The 15,000-nt window shown below is 46.1% G+C and overlaps 2 protein-coding genes across 3 annotated transcripts in view; both read left to right on the top strand.

Moving 5' to 3' along the window:
* LOC130375935 (probable methyltransferase-like protein 24) overlaps window positions 1–4,455 on the top strand; it is a 4,844-nt gene extending 389 nt beyond the window's left edge. The window contains exons 1-5 of the mRNA XM_056583104.1: window positions 1–115; window positions 1,121–1,213; window positions 1,681–1,820; window positions 2,171–2,447; window positions 2,971–4,455. The exon at window positions 1–115 is cut by the window's left edge and continues 389 nt beyond it. Coding sequence (XP_056439079.1) covers window positions 1–115; window positions 1,121–1,213; window positions 1,681–1,820; window positions 2,171–2,447; window positions 2,971–3,276 — 931 coding nt within the window. The 3' untranslated portion in view covers window positions 3,277–4,455. The remainder of the gene's footprint in view (window positions 116–1,120; window positions 1,214–1,680; window positions 1,821–2,170; window positions 2,448–2,970) is intronic.
* Window positions 4,456–4,559: 104 nt separating this feature from the next.
* Window positions 4,560–13,233, top strand: wasf2 (WASP family member 2). Of its 2 annotated transcripts, none has more exons than XM_056583102.1 (9): window positions 4,560–4,701; window positions 5,761–5,932; window positions 6,261–6,395; window positions 6,846–6,999; window positions 8,061–8,178; window positions 8,422–8,540; window positions 10,505–10,657; window positions 11,492–11,988; window positions 12,270–13,233. In XM_056583102.1, the coding sequence occupies exons 2-9, from the start codon at window positions 5,800–5,802 to the stop codon at window positions 12,425–12,427; spliced, it is 1,467 nt and encodes a 488-aa protein (XP_056439077.1). In that variant the 5' UTR covers window positions 4,560–4,701; window positions 5,761–5,799; the 3' UTR covers window positions 12,428–13,233. The 2 variants fall into 2 exon arrangements, with proteins under 2 accessions (XP_056439077.1, XP_056439078.1); XM_056583103.1 differs by having other exon boundaries at window positions 11,495–11,988.
* The last annotated feature ends 1,767 nt before the right edge of the window (window positions 13,234–15,000 follow it).

The raw sequence follows: 15,000 nt of genomic DNA on the forward strand, positions 1-15,000 counted from the left end.
TACCTCCGCCGGGACGCTGGGTCTACCTGGTGTAGGGCGGGCCGAGGGGGCGGAGGAGATGGAGAAACGGGATGACCGTGGGTACGAAGACGAGAATGAGATGCCCACTCGCCAGGTAATCAAAATAACCAACACTGCAACGTTTTACGTTTAATCGTTGTCTGCACGACGATGTTCGGTTCTCTCTGACAGATATACGGACGAAACACCAGGGTGCAGTGGCGGGTCGGCCAGAAAATGACCTTAATCGCCCAGAGGGAAAACGAGTGGGTCAAGGAACAGCTGTTGTGTTCTGACTCTCCCATTCGGGTCGTTTTGTCCCTCCGTCTTATATCGCTCTTCCCCATCAGCCAGACGGCCTTCCAACAGAGCCAGAACCTAGCCTATCAGTGTTTATGTTTTTCGGAGTCCTCTTGTCTGTCCGCACATCCCAATCACAATCCCCCACCTCCCACCCCTCGAATCTCTCTCTCAGCCCAGGGCTGAAACTCTGACTCAGACTCCTGTGAATCATCACCAGCAGCCCCCCTCCCCTTCCCTCTGCTAAATGTTGCCATGGCAACCACAGGGGTCTGACTATATGTAAGAGTATAGTTACTGTCTGTGTGTGCGTGTGTGTGTTTCTACTTTCAGGCAATACTGAGGTCAGAGCCCATGACCTGCTTTTTCATCTGCCTTAAAGACAAACACACACACACACACACACACACACACACACACACACACACACACACACACACACACACACACACACACACACACACACACACACACACATTCCTGTCATACCAGCACATCACTTTGCCCCTGCCTCTGACCTCATCTCCCACTGCGACGGGGAGCTCTGAGGATCCTTTGAGGAGACCCACCTCATAGATGCCTGCAGAATCAATACATCCTTGGTGCTCATCTGGATGTGTGTGTCTGTGTGTGTGTGTGTGTGTGTGTGTGTTTTTGTGTGTGTGTGTTTGATGCTTTCTGTGTGTGTGTGTGTGTGTGTGTGTGTGTGTGTGTGTGTGTGTTTATGTGGCCGGTGTGTGTGTGTGCGTGCCTATGTACGTCAATGTGTGTGTGTGTGTGTGTGCGTATGCTTGTGTGTGGTGTGTGTGTGTGCGTGCAGGCCAGAGGCTTCGTGCTGCAGTCCTGGGCTGCTGAGGAGCCTTCGTTCACAGCCGAGCTCAACCGCATCCTCCCCTTCATCAGCCGTCCCCAGGTACACACTCTAGTAGTACTACCGTAGGACCGTAGTACTACTACTGTGGTTGAAATGACTCAGCTTTTATTAGAACCACCGTATCCTGGAGGCAAAACTTGAATGAAACAACGTCATATGCTTTTTTTTGTCGTGAGTTGGTGCAGGGTCATGAAATCTGAGGTAGGCGTGATTCATGTTTTGTTTAATGGCTCTTTTATTTTATTTTACAGTGTGTTTAGAAACCAGAGAACAGATCTGAACATACGCAGGAGTGAGGGAATAATAGGATAATTAAATCATCACAATGTTGAATGACTTTGATCTGAAACAACGCAAACCTGTTGAACATTAAATGGCATTCGGGACATTACTTAATACCTTTTGATTTAGAAAACATCTGCCAATTGAAATAAACAGTCCATTAACACATTTTACTTTGTGCATGTTCTTTCCCCAAATCTTTGCTCATCCCTCCTCCCACTCAGGTGAACTGTAGCAGGGTGCTTTCTCCAGGCGAGTCCCAGGCTTCCCAGGTCTCTGGCTCTCCTGATCTCCGCTGGCTCCTGTGTGCAGAGGAGTGGCTACTCCCTGCAGAAAAAAAAACATGTGTTGCGTACTCTTTTAGGTGTGTGTCTGTGTGTACATGCGAGGAAATGTATGCCTGTCTCCATTGCTGTGCTTATGCATTCACATCAAATCCCAGTATTGGCAGAAAAATGCTATGCATATTTTAATCATGTATTCAATAAGCTTTCAGAATCACATTTCTGCCTCTCTGTCTGTCTGACTGTCTGACTGTCTGTCTGTTTGATCGTCTCCTATTCTTCCCTTCCCCCATCACTCAATCTTACCTCTCTTACATTCTCTCTCTCTCTGACTCTCTCTCTCCCTCTCTGTCATTCTCTCTATCTGTCTCTGTCGCCTTCTCTCTCTCTCTCTCTCTCTCTCTCTCTCTCTCTCTCTCTCTCTCTACAGTATGGACGGGGGAGATGCAGACTTCATAAAGACGGTTCTAGGGCTGGGATGCGAGGTCCACAGATTTGATCCGAGCTATTCGAATGCATCTGGTGGTCACCGTGGCAACAGTTTGGCCAGTAGCCATGGCGACGACGGAGGCAGCGGCGTGGTCATCAAGCACAAGATGTGGCTGGAGTGGCGATCACTGCGTAAAGGCACGCGCAGGAAGAGGGGCATCCTGGGTAGTGTCTCTCAAACACTGCGAGACATCATGCAGGCACTCAGCCATCACAAGGTAAACACACGCACACATTGATGGATGGAAGCATAGGCACCGTGTGCACATATACAATGCCAAACAAATATACCTTATCACCCACCACCACCCCCATCCCAACCCTCCCTACCCACAAAGCTCCCTCAATTGCGGGTTTCTATAGCAACAGTGCTCTGCGCCATCTCTGGCTGCCATGGCAACAACTTGAGTCCCTGTCACCACCAGAGGGCACTGTGGGCCCACAGTTCTACTACAGATACCCTCATAGGACCTCTGTCTGAGAACCCACTTGTGATTTGGTAACAGTTTACTTGATAGGGAATGTGCCTATTGCTGTAGCATAAATTCCCAGTTCTCCGGAGCTACTGTTGCAATATTTTTCATACTATGTGTTGTGTTCTGTAGTTACAACCTTGTATTTGAACCGATAGTGTTTCAGCACCTAACACATTTGTCTCTTTGATATCTAACTATTTCTCTTCATGTAGAGATGATAGCCAGTCAAACACAGCATGAGGTAGACTGGATGTTTCTTTTTCAGGTGGACTTCCTGTATGCCGACCTGCTCAGTGCTGAGTGGAGAATATTCCAGAACTGGATGGAGCAAGGAACCCTCTTGAGCATCCAACATCTTGTTGCCACGGTGCACCTGCAATGGGCAGGGTTCGAGGTGGACGGGACCAACGAAGAAGTTGTCCGCTATTGGTTCAGCATTCTGCATGGGCTGAAGGCTTCCGGCTTTCAACTTGTCCACAGCTCGCCAGGAGAGGGTCGAAGCGTCCTTAAACAGTCTACAGCAAGCACACACAGCTCCTATACCCTGAGCTGGGTCAACATGGAAAACTAAGTGCTCTCTCTCCCTCTCTCTCTCTTTCTCTCTCTGTCTCTCTCTTTCTCTCTCTTTCACTCAGTCTCACACACACACACACACACACACACACACACACACACACACACACACACACACACACACACACACACACACACACACACACACACACACACACACACACACACACACACACACACACACACGATAGTTTTCCTCAAGACAAAGTAGTCACTGCTCTTTCAATTGACACAAAGCGTACAGTTATCCAAATATGTTCTATAATGCCATCTAGTGGTAATGAGAAGAATTGCACGTTTTCTAACCCTAACCCTAACAACACTCAGGATACATATAGCTACTGTGTTTGTCAGTGCCGACGTTGGGACTATGGTGCTAAAACTAAGATGGTGCTATTTTAATCGAGAAGTGGAAGTTCATGTTGCAACGTAAATACCAGATTTATTTTTAATGTTTCGAATAACCGTTTGAGTTACGACCAAGAACTTGAATTAATTTCTCAAAATCACATATTTTCTATTCTCAAGACGTCTTACAGATGTTTTGAATAATTTATAAGGCAAACAAAGACCTATTTAACGATTTATTGAATGTCCTTGGAATTTGCAAGCAGTCCTTGTGTGAAGTGATCTGTCGAATGTTGTCTTTTTAGTTGCAATAAAATAATTTGTAATGATCTGTGTTTTTTTTGGGATTATAATTGTTAATTGAAACACATAACTTGTACTCATAGTGATATATTTAGGGTTTGAAAATGATTATATAACTATGATGTGTAGGCAAAAGTGAATGACGTAGCCTACGCGTCTATGTGTGAGTGACTGATATGTATTTATATCTAAAAATGAAGACACCGTGCAAACGATTAACAATAAAAACAACACAACACCACTTTTGAACTAATTTGCGAATCAAATATTATGTAAGTCAATATAATTGTAACAACTGTTTGTTCAATGCTACACGAAATTCTTAATTTTATATTACACACATATACTGTCATTAAAGAAGGTTTTATAGACTATACAATAATTCAAGGGTAAATAGTATACAAATGTTGAACGAATACATTCCTCGGTTGAGTTGAGACCCGCTGGAGCGCAGTGAAGAATGCGCTTTCTGGCTCCACCCTGCGATACGCAAATTACGGTCAGATGTTTACACCAATTCAGGGTGGAGTTGCGATTTTTACGTAAGAAAAAAATCCATATCCTGTCTTTGGAACCTGCGTGACAGGCGTAGCAACCAATAGGCATGTAGCGTTACAAGCCTTGGACCAATGAGAAGTTCGGAAATCTGGTCCTTCTTTTCAGTCTTCGGTTCCTCCGTGGATAGGGCAGCGCCAGATATTTCTTGTAGGAATCTTGAGATAAAACAACAACTTCACTTGTTGGATACATCCTACACTTCTCCGTTTTGACGGTGAGTACAGTGCGTTAAACGGGTGGGTTTTATACCGCATATGTTGTTTAGGTATGCGCACGAGTAGCGTTACGCCCTATCAGAGGCGCTGTCAAGTTACTTCCTGCTCTGACAAGGCCGAAGAACCCAAGTTTTATTAAACCATTCTCTTACTAAAATGTTAAGGGCGATACAATAAATAATATACATCGCTCACGAAACAAGTATTTTCTCGTAACGTTAAATGTAGGCTAACTCGTTTAATGGAAAATGTTAAATTGGACGCGCCGGGGCCGTTGGCCTGTGCATTACCGTCATACGGCTCTTACAGTAGGACACAATAATGTAACCATATGTACATGTTGGGTTAAAATCAGCTGGATATTAATGATGTCTATACACACATCGGCTCATATGTAGGACCTACGGCCAGCACTGAGCACTTACAGCGGGTTTCCTATGATCTCACTGGTATCACTCAGAAGCTTGTAATTAGGAGACCACAAATAGAAACCTTACCCTATAGTGCACTTTCGCCAAGCTATATGGGCATTTGTTTTTGTTTAATACCAAATTGGATCCGCTCTTTTCTTGGGAGATTACAGAACAATGTACAGCTATACAGTCATGTTTCCCATTGAAAGACAAAGGGTACAAAAGGGTTGCACAAAGGGTCCTGTGGTTCTCTGGCACGAATTCATTGAAACTTGTGTGCCCTTTTTTTGCTATCATATTTATGCGTCTCAGTATTTTTAATACTGTGTGCCATAAATGCAACAGTAGGCTATGGCCTCGGATCAGAGTCAAGCTTTTCACTGAGAAGTCGTTGACAATCTCATAATGTAATTGCTGTCTCCACGGTTTTGACAACTCTACTCCAATGAACAGGCTCCTTGTTAGTTCTGCTTCTTTAATAGTTCGTCTGGTATTCTGATGAGTCTCTACTTCTTGACCGGTCACATGAGTGTATTTGAGGAACCCCGACCACATGAAGGCTTTTGTCTTCCTCTATACAGAACATCTCTCCCATTTGAAACCTCATTAAGTAATTCCCTATGTGTGTGTGTTTCCTTGTTACAGGGCCCAGGAGCCACTGAACACTAAGCCCCTCTATCCGCCATGCCTCTGGTGACGAGGAACATCGAGCCCAGGCATGTGTGTCGCCAGACACTCCCTGAAAGCGTCCGCAGCGAGCTGGAGTGTGTCACCAACATCAGCCTGGCAAACATTATCCGACAGCTCGGCAGCCTAAGTGAGTTGTGTGTGTGTGTGTGTGTGTGTGTGTGTGTGTGTGTGTGTGTGTGTGTGTGTGTGTGTGTGTGTGTGTGTGTGTGTGTGTGTGTGTGTGTGTGTGTGTGTGTGTGTGTGTGTACACTTACTATGTGTGTACATTAGCCTTAATTTCTGTATAAATGTACATTATTGATGTGTGTTTGTGTGTGACTATTGACTATTTTTATACATTAGCCTTAACTTCTGTCTGAATGTACATTATTCATGTGTGTGTCTATTGACTATATGTGTTCATTGGCCTTAACTTCCGTCGCGTGTCCATTATTCATGTGTGTGGTTGTGTTTAGGCAAGTATGCGGAGGACATATTTGGGGAGCTATTTGTGCAGGCGGAGGCATTTGCAACGCGGGTGAACACGCTGGGAGAGAGGGTGGATCGCCTGCAGGTCAAGGTCACCCAACTGGACCCCAAAGAGGAAGAAGGTACACGCACACACACAACCACAGGCACACACACTACACATGCACAGAAAACCAGAGCAAAGAAAAAAACGACGACGACTGTAAGTGCTGTCATATTTTAACATGGTCCTAATTCATGTTGCTACCTCGAACAGAACAATAAAGTAAATCTAAATCTGTCCATCGCCTCCATTAATACATTGATAATATATCTACCCTCGCTCCAATTTATTTTCGTATTGCTTACGTATCTCTCCTATCAATGATTATATTTCATATCTAATAACTCCACTTATTTGTAGATCTTTTTTGTAGTTCTTTATATTCTCTTCTTTTTGAATTGCACCGACAGCTGTGAGACGCACATTCTCTGCGTGGCACTAGCAGATAAATTAGATCTTCCTTTGTCTCTTGACCCCCCCCCCCCCCCCCCCCCCCCCACACACACACACACACACACACCTCCCTCAGTGTCCCTGCAGGCAATCACCCAGCGCAAGGCCTTCCGCAGCAACCTGACCCAGGACCAGCAGATGTTCACGCGGCCCTCCCTGCCCATGCCCATCCAGGACACCTACCAGACCTGCGACGAGCCGCCGCCCCTCAACAACCTCAGCCAGTACCGGTAAGGGCCCCCGACACACGCACCAGAGCCCAGGGAAACCCCTAGAACAAGATGAGGACTTTATGAACCCCAGACGGGAGGCTTCGGTGTCACAGCAGCAGCTATTGGACGGTAGTAGAAAATTAAATACAACGAAATGAAAATATGTATCCCTGCGCAAGAAATGCAGATCAGAAATAAGTGTCAACATTATTGACAGTTGAGGTGGAGGTTGAGATTATTGACAGCATGTGTTATAAAATTGACAGACTCCTAAATCGAAGTGATGTCTAAGTGAAGAACTCTTAAAAACACTTAAAAGGGTACGTCAAGATATCTGTACATCGACGATAGCCTGACTTGCAGACTAGTTGAAGTTTGAAATTCATCATGTGCATCCAGGGGAGGAGTTCCCTGGGTCAGCATTTGCTTTCCGTTACTTTCATTATTGCTGAGTTACAGTAGCCTTGCCCATGTTCATGGGAGGGGTACGCACTACAAAGATCACTTCCCCAAGATTGTGAATAGTCCCTTTCAAAACGAGTGCCAGTAACGCCACAACACGACTGAAGTTTGTCTGCAGACACACAGATAATTTGGTATTATTTTCGGCACTTTGATTATTAGGCTACATGTGATTTTGCAGATTGCACAATTATATTATCCACTGCTCCGAGCGGCTGAATAGTCAAAACAGAGGACGATCCGTCAGTGGCGGGGTTACTAGCACTGGTTTTTAATAAGCCAAACTCGTTGGGAAGCAATTAAAAGTTAATTCCGCTCACATGGAGCTAGGCCACTGTCATTCTGTAAGTCAATGGACGATACAGATATGTCTGTTTATCCTTTTAATAACACTTATGTGCCTATGACGAGAAATGACGGAAGGAAACTGTGAAAAAGAATTTACCTAAGGGGACAACTAATAAACTAACTAACTTATGAATTAATTATAAATTAATCCTAATTGAGAAATGAATCGATCTGAGGTTGTCCGGTGCATGTTAATTCATGACATCTGTGAAACACACGCACACACACACACAGGAGGGATGTTGACTATTGTGTGTGGTGGCCTGCAGGGATGACGGGAGGGAGGCGTTGAAGTTCTACACGGACCCGTCCTACTTCTTTGAACTGTGGAAGGAGAAGATGTTGCAGGATACCAAAGACATCATGAAGGAGAGACGCAAGCACAGAGTGAGTCCAGCACAACCCCCCCCTCACACACACCGCACTACCTTGCACCACGCTACACCACACTATCATACACCACACTACACCCCACTACCGTACACCCCACCTGCTCAAACACGCGTGCATGTGTCCGGTGGCTGCTTTTGTTTGCAACTCCTGAATGTCAGTGATGGCTCTCTATTTTTCCCTCTCTTGCTCACCCACCATCTCTCCCTCCCCCTCTCTCCCCACTGCCCCTCTGAGCAGAAGGAGAAGAAGGACCTCAACCCGCGCACCCTGAATCCCCGTAAGATCAAGACCAGGAAGGACGAGTGGGAGCGTCGCAAGATGGGCGAGGAGTTTGTGGTGCCCAAGAATGACCTGACGTGAGTTTGAGGGCAGAGGGATACCGGCTCTCAGCCCAACAGGGCTCCCCCAAGGGTTCGGCTCCCTCAATTATGTGAAAAGGATTCCACGAAACAAGCGTGCGTTTGTCTTGGATGATTAGAAAATCATGGGAAAGTTACATCCTTCTTTTATTTGCGCCTCCCAAAAATGTAAACTCTGTCGAGGCGACGCAGCAGCGAGGGCTGTGATTGGTCCGCTCACTAAAACCTGACGCAGAACCTAAACAGGTTCACGACTACGTCGAAGCGTCTGCGTGGTCTTTGCGTTGCGTGACGCGGGACCATAATCAGCCCTTTAGTCCCACCAATATCTTAACACACAACCAACACATGTTTAAAGCAACCAATCCGGATGAGTTATGCATTCTCCAGGGTTTAAAGATGCTGATCGAGCGGGCTATGAAAGTAGCCAGGATGTTTTGTTGTCCACCTTTTTAACCGCATTATGCCTGTGATTGATCACAAAAGTATATTTTATTGCTGGTTGTCCGGATTTCCTACCAATGCGTAAATGAAAGAAAGCTATTGCAAACGATGGATTTTAAGGAAGGAAATCCAAAAGCCAAAGTCACTCAAAACCCATTCGAGATTGCGTTCGAGAAAATGTGTGTCTACGTGTTTGCTTATGATTACAATATGGTGGACTCTTTTGTCGACGGTCATGTTTGGCCCAAGGGCAAAGCGAGCCATATGCGCTGGCCCTTTACTAACGACTAAGGTATCTGGGAGCTTTGACTCTTACTGACATTGGCTCCTTTCCTTTTTAAACGTGTATGAACCACAACGAACCAACCAGCCCTGAGCCGCAGAGCCCAAAGACCTCTGCTGTGTGGATACGGACGCAGAGTAAAGTCTTATAACATAATAACAGACTTAAGTCATACACAAAGTGAGCAACAAAATACAACCATGCCACTGGAATCGTTCACAAACATGAGCTGCTCCCACCTGGTCAGTATCAGAATTGTTTTTATTACATAGTATATAATGTATTACAAGTACACAAGAGTACAATTCTTAGGCTTGGTTCAACAGCCACATAGCAGCAACAATACGATATAAGTACATAGATAAGTAGAAATGATAATATGTAAAAAAAAAAATAAGGCTGTCAAACGATGACACATTTTAATCGCTTAGTATTGGTGAGTTAACTCACAATTAATGGACATTTTTTAAATTCTATTTTAAATCAATTCCAATTGAAGTTAAATGAGGTAATCAAATGGAATGACACATTATCATTCTTACCAAATGTACTTCATAAGCAACAACTAGACCAAGTGATCTTGAGGAGAGTTTTATTGACTATCAGTGTGGGTTGAATAGGAAATTTACAATTCCCGATTTGGGAATTGTAAACAGGCAGTTACTGAGCACAATTGTAAACCAACAGTTACTTCAAGTGTAGTTTAATTCAAACCAGTAGCACCACATATTTGTGAATTGTAAACAGGCTGTTACTTATTGCAAGTGTTATTGAATGTAAAGTAAGTGGAACTAAAAGTGGGTGAATTCTGATATGAAGGAATAGTGGGTCCTGTGGGCATAACCTTTCAAAATCACAGTGAAAATAAAAAAAAGGGTGCGTTCATTTTTATTAAACAGATTAAAATAAGATTGCGTTATTATCAAGCACATTTTACAGCCCTAGTAAAACAAGGAACAAGGTAAAAATAGGTAGCAGAAGTTTAGTAGCACACATGTTAGGTAAAACCGCCAGGGTAACAAAGAACCGCTGGAAACACATTGTACACCTTGTACATATCGGGTTAAAAGAGCATTAGCTTGTGTCACGATACAAACGCCACCCATTCCAGTACGCTGGGGACGTCAAATCCCCTTCTATACCAACGTCCCCCCGGTGTTTGTGTGGAGCGTCCCCTCGGTGGACGGCCATAGTGTGCGCCGTGCTGTTACTGACGCCGCTGTTGTGTCTCCAGGAACTCCACGGAGGGGCTGAACCTGAACGGCAGCATCGGCTCGGGGGAGGGCTTCACGTCTGAAGGCTATGACCAGAGCTCCTACCCCTACGAGCCCGGCTCCCCCATGTCCCCCTCGCACGACGACGACCTGCCCCCGCCGCCTGACATGGGGTAAGGCCCCTCCTCCAGGTTCACCGCAGCGTCAACGACGTCAGCAAAAAAACAACACGAGGCGCACACTCTGCCCGCCTTTTGACTCTGCACAGTCACAGCTATCGAAGAACATGAGCATAGCATATAGCACAGAGCTATAGGTAGTAGCACAGAGCTATAGGTAGTAGCACAGAGCTATAGGTAGTAGCACAGAGCTGTAGCTAGTAGCACAGAGCTGTAGCTAGTAGCACAGAGCTGTAGGTAGTAGCACAGAGCTATAGGTAGTAGCACAGCTATAGGTAGTAGCACAGAGCTATAGGTAGTGGCACAGAGCTGTAGGTAGTAGCACAGAGCTGTAGGTAGTAGCACAGAGCTGTAGGTAGTAGCACAGAGCTGTAGGTAGTAGCACAGAGCTGTAGGTAGTAGCACAGAGCTGTAGGTAGTAGCACAGAGCTGTAGGTAGTAGCACAGAGCGATAGCTAGTAGCACAGAGCTATAGCTAGTAGCACAGAGCTGTAGGTAGAAGCACAGAGCTATAGGTAGTAGCACAGAGCTATAGCTAGTAGCACAGAGCTGTAGGTAGAAGCACAGAGCTACACCATACTATACAAGGCTTGCATAATATGGTGTAGAGGGCGGGATGACTCAGCAGTTACTTTGAGGGTGTCATGTCAGCGCGAAGGCTTGTTCATGTTTAGAGTCGGATTTCGGGTGCAAATGAAACGCCAGGAGGTTGATTATTCTACAACGTTGATTGTGTTTAGTTTTACGTTGCGTGATTCGAGAAGGGGTTGTTATTGTTTTGAACCCCGTTGCCGCGGGTGGTGGTCTGATGTGCGCTCTGTTTTCCAGCAGCTACGACGGAGCACCCACCCAGAAGCGCCCCGGGGTGCTGAGCCCCACCCACCCCCCGCCCGCCCCGCCCATGGGCTCCCAGATGAGCGGCAACCGGCCCGGCCTCGTGCCGCCCCCCGCCCCGCCTCCCCCGCCTCCCGTCTCCGGTGGCTTCGGAATCCCCCCGCCTCCGCCCGGGTTCGATGCCCCGCCCTCCCCCCCGCCCTTCTCCTCCTCTCCAAATGCCTATCCCTCCCCCCCTGCTCCCCCGCCCCCTCCCAGCTTCGCCTCCATGTCCCCGCCTCCCCCACCTCCCCCACCCTCTATGGGCGGAGGCCCCCCGCCGCCCCCCCCACCACCGCCTCCTCCAGGCCCCCCTCCCCCCGGGCCCCCTCCGCCCCCCTCCTCCGGTGGGTTTGCTCCTCTCCCCCCGTCCGGCGGTGCGCCTCAGCCCCCGCCCCAGGAGGAGGAGGAGGGGGACGCCCACAGCGACCTGCTCCAGGCCATCCGCCAAGGTACAGTCCCTGCCCTCGGGGGGGGGGGGGGGGGGGGTGCACCGTGTCTACAGTCAGGTCCCACAGACACACTGAAACTATCTTTGGGGTCCCGGAGGGAAAACATTTAAGAACCCTTGCTCCAAGATAATGTAGCCACGTCAATAGTTCCATTTCTTGGAGTATTATTATTATTATTATTATTATTATTATTATCAATGCTTAAGGTTAACTTTTCTTTTTTTTTCAAACGTGACAATGTTCGAATGACCGTTGACCTTTGACCCTCCTAAACCCCCCAGGCTTCAACCTGCGCAAGGTGGAGGAGCAGAGGGAGCAGGAGAAGCGGGACGACGTGACCAACGACGTGGCCGCCATCTTGTCCCGCCGCATCGCCGTGGAGTGCAGCGACAGCGAGGACGACTCCTCAGAGCTGGACGACGACGATTGGTCCGATTGATCAGATTAAGCCCGCCCCTTCCCCACTCCCCCCCCCTAATCGTGTGTGTGTGTGTGTGTGTGTGTGTGTGTGTGTGTGTGTGTGTGTGTGTGTGTGTGTGTGTGTGTGTGTGTGTGTGTGTGTGTGTGTGTGTGTGTGTGTGTGTGTGTGTGTGTGTGTGTGTGTGTCTACATTTTCCGAAGATCCGAGAGTGGGAAAATTTCAAATACTTCTCTATTTGTATAATTTCTGAGATTACGGTGAGCATTGTATTAAAATTACCAGCACAATGCTACTACCGTCGGAGAATCTAAATATATATATATAAAGCTTTAAAGTATGAGTTCATGCATGTGTAAACAAAGTGATCTAGTATTTCCTATATATAGACACGTATATAACCAATCACCCTTTTTATCATTTGTAAGCAACCTGCTTTAATTACGTTTTGCATTTTGTTTTGCCACTCTATGTACAAACAGTATACTGTAAATTCAGTATTTATATGTTCTTGATGGAAACACCATTTTTTTTATTCTGTGAAACATTGCCAACATTATTACTGTTTCACTGGCCATTAGGTAGTACTAGAACATATAGTTGTTTGTATGATACGGTTGTGGTTTGTGTTTCATGTAATTGTGTGATCATGTAATCGTATTTCATATTGCAAAAACTAATCTACACAATCTCGTTAAGACCAAAACACTCTTTATTTTTTTCCTACTCCTCTTTCACACTTCTATTTCCTTCCGTCTATGGTTGTCATGGGAACAATTGCCATGAGGATGTGGTGCTCATTTCCTAACGGGGGGGGGGGGGGGGGTGTGGCGATGGCTGGGCGGCGGGTTCACTGTCACCGGGACTGCTGACTCGGATTGCTTCACACAATGATCGCTGATTATTCATGAATTCATGTTGCAGAGTTCAGTGTGAATAAAGGCGGTCGTCTCATTATTGTCTGTGGGGTTTTACACGACTGCGGTGTTGAACAGACTCTGACCCTCACCCCTTTACCGTGCCCGTCATAAGCTCATCTTTTCGTGGGTATCTATAGCCACACCTTCTGCCATGTAAAATAATACGACCCCTGCTTCGCCTATTCCAAAACATATTCCTGTGCCATTTTAGTAAGTGCCTTTATTTTGTAATTATGCCCGATCAATAATTTGTTTTGGACCAAGTGCCTTTTGTTAGAATTATATATCTTGTCTTTTTTAATATACAAGCCACAATCAAGCAGCATGTTTAGTCACAACTCTGCTTCAACTCGCCTATGCATACTGTAAATTACGATGATAAACATGTCAATAAAGATAAAGATAGTCAAAATGGATTCCACATTTAGTTTTCTTTAATCCTTTACGTACGGCTCCTATGATACATACAGAATCGACTCCTTAGTAATGGATTAAACCATGATTCATTTAAAGGCGGGTTCCTAAACCGGTATAGCGAATCAAAATAATTTGATTCAGTGTTCCGAATCATATAATCTACGAGAGAAAGGCTTTTTATTTATTATTCCTATAAATACCCTTGATTTATCTTCACAGCGGATGTCACCTGTGATGTTTCCCATGTGGCGGACTCTGCTTGGTGGGTGGGAGGAAGGGAGGGGGAGAATCTCCTCGTGGGCCAGGACATGAGCACACGTGGAGGAGGAGGAGGATCCATCTTATGTAACCCCCCTCCTCTCCTCCTTATGTCAGCTCCTCATAACCAGACACGACAGGGCGCGTGTTTGGGCGGAAGGAGGGGGCCCGAGCTCCACCAAACCTTTCCTTTCACCACCAAATTATTTAACGCTCAGAGCCGCGGGCAGCTTCTGCTGGGGCTTCACTGGATTAAAGTCAGACGAGCAGACCGGGAGCGGAACAAACCAAGAGAGGACTCTGACGTGGATTGCTAGAAAAATTCACATTTATTATTCATCTTTATAAAAAAATCATTTGTTTCAAAAAGGTTGTGCAACAGGAACATAGGATCACAAACTTTAAAAGTGCCTTTGATAGCATGTGCAAAATAGAATCTCCCAGGTCGTAGGACATTTTTAAATAGGCATTGGTGCACACAAGACTCGACCTCTTCCGGTCATCAAACATGTCACATTAGAGTATGTTAGGCCAGAGAATGTTTAAGGGCTTGCATTTGAATTCCAACATCCTGTCCTATCTTAAAGTGCTAAAGATGATCAATTCGTTATCCACACCGTACACGATTTATTGGGGTGCTTTCCGCTATAGACGAGATTGCTGATTCCCGTGATTGCTCCATCCTGCATGTCCAGGGGAGTTACAATTGATTGTGAATGAGGCACAAGAACACAAGAGACGGTACATTCAGTCTCTGTAGGGGCAGCCAGAGTGCTCCTCCAGCCAAGATTGTGGCACAGTACGTTCTGCTAACATGGGATCTGCAGAAACACACTTCATCTTCTCTGGTACACTTATACAACTTCTATGTGTGTGTGTATGTGTATTTGTGGCTGCGGTCGTGTGTGTATGTTTGGGGGTGGGTGTGTACGTGGGGGCTTGCGTGCGTGTGTGTGTGTGTATGTGTATTTATATGTGTGTATGTGGAGGCGTGTGTGT

Source organism: Gadus chalcogrammus, chromosome 22 (genome assembly GCF_026213295.1).
Source record: "Gadus chalcogrammus isolate NIFS_2021 chromosome 22, NIFS_Gcha_1.0, whole genome shotgun sequence".
In the NCBI taxonomy this organism is placed as follows: domain Eukaryota; kingdom Metazoa; phylum Chordata; class Actinopteri; order Gadiformes; family Gadidae; genus Gadus; species Gadus chalcogrammus.

What these genes read in the sequence shown, in the direction of transcription:
- wasf2 (XM_056583102.1), top strand. Translation starts at nt 5,800, where the DNA reads ATGCCTCTGGTGACGAGGAACATCGAGCCCAGGCATGTGTGTCGCCAG. An exon ending in AACAACCTCAGCCAGTACCG is followed by an intron (nt 7,000 to 8,060) that starts GTAAGGGCCCCC and finishes GGTGGCCTGCAG; the next exon opens with GGATGACGGGAGGGAGGCGT. An exon ending in CCCCCGCCGCCTGACATGGG is followed by an intron (nt 10,658 to 11,491) that starts GTAAGGCCCCTC and finishes TCTGTTTTCCAG; the next exon opens with CAGCTACGACGGAGCACCCA.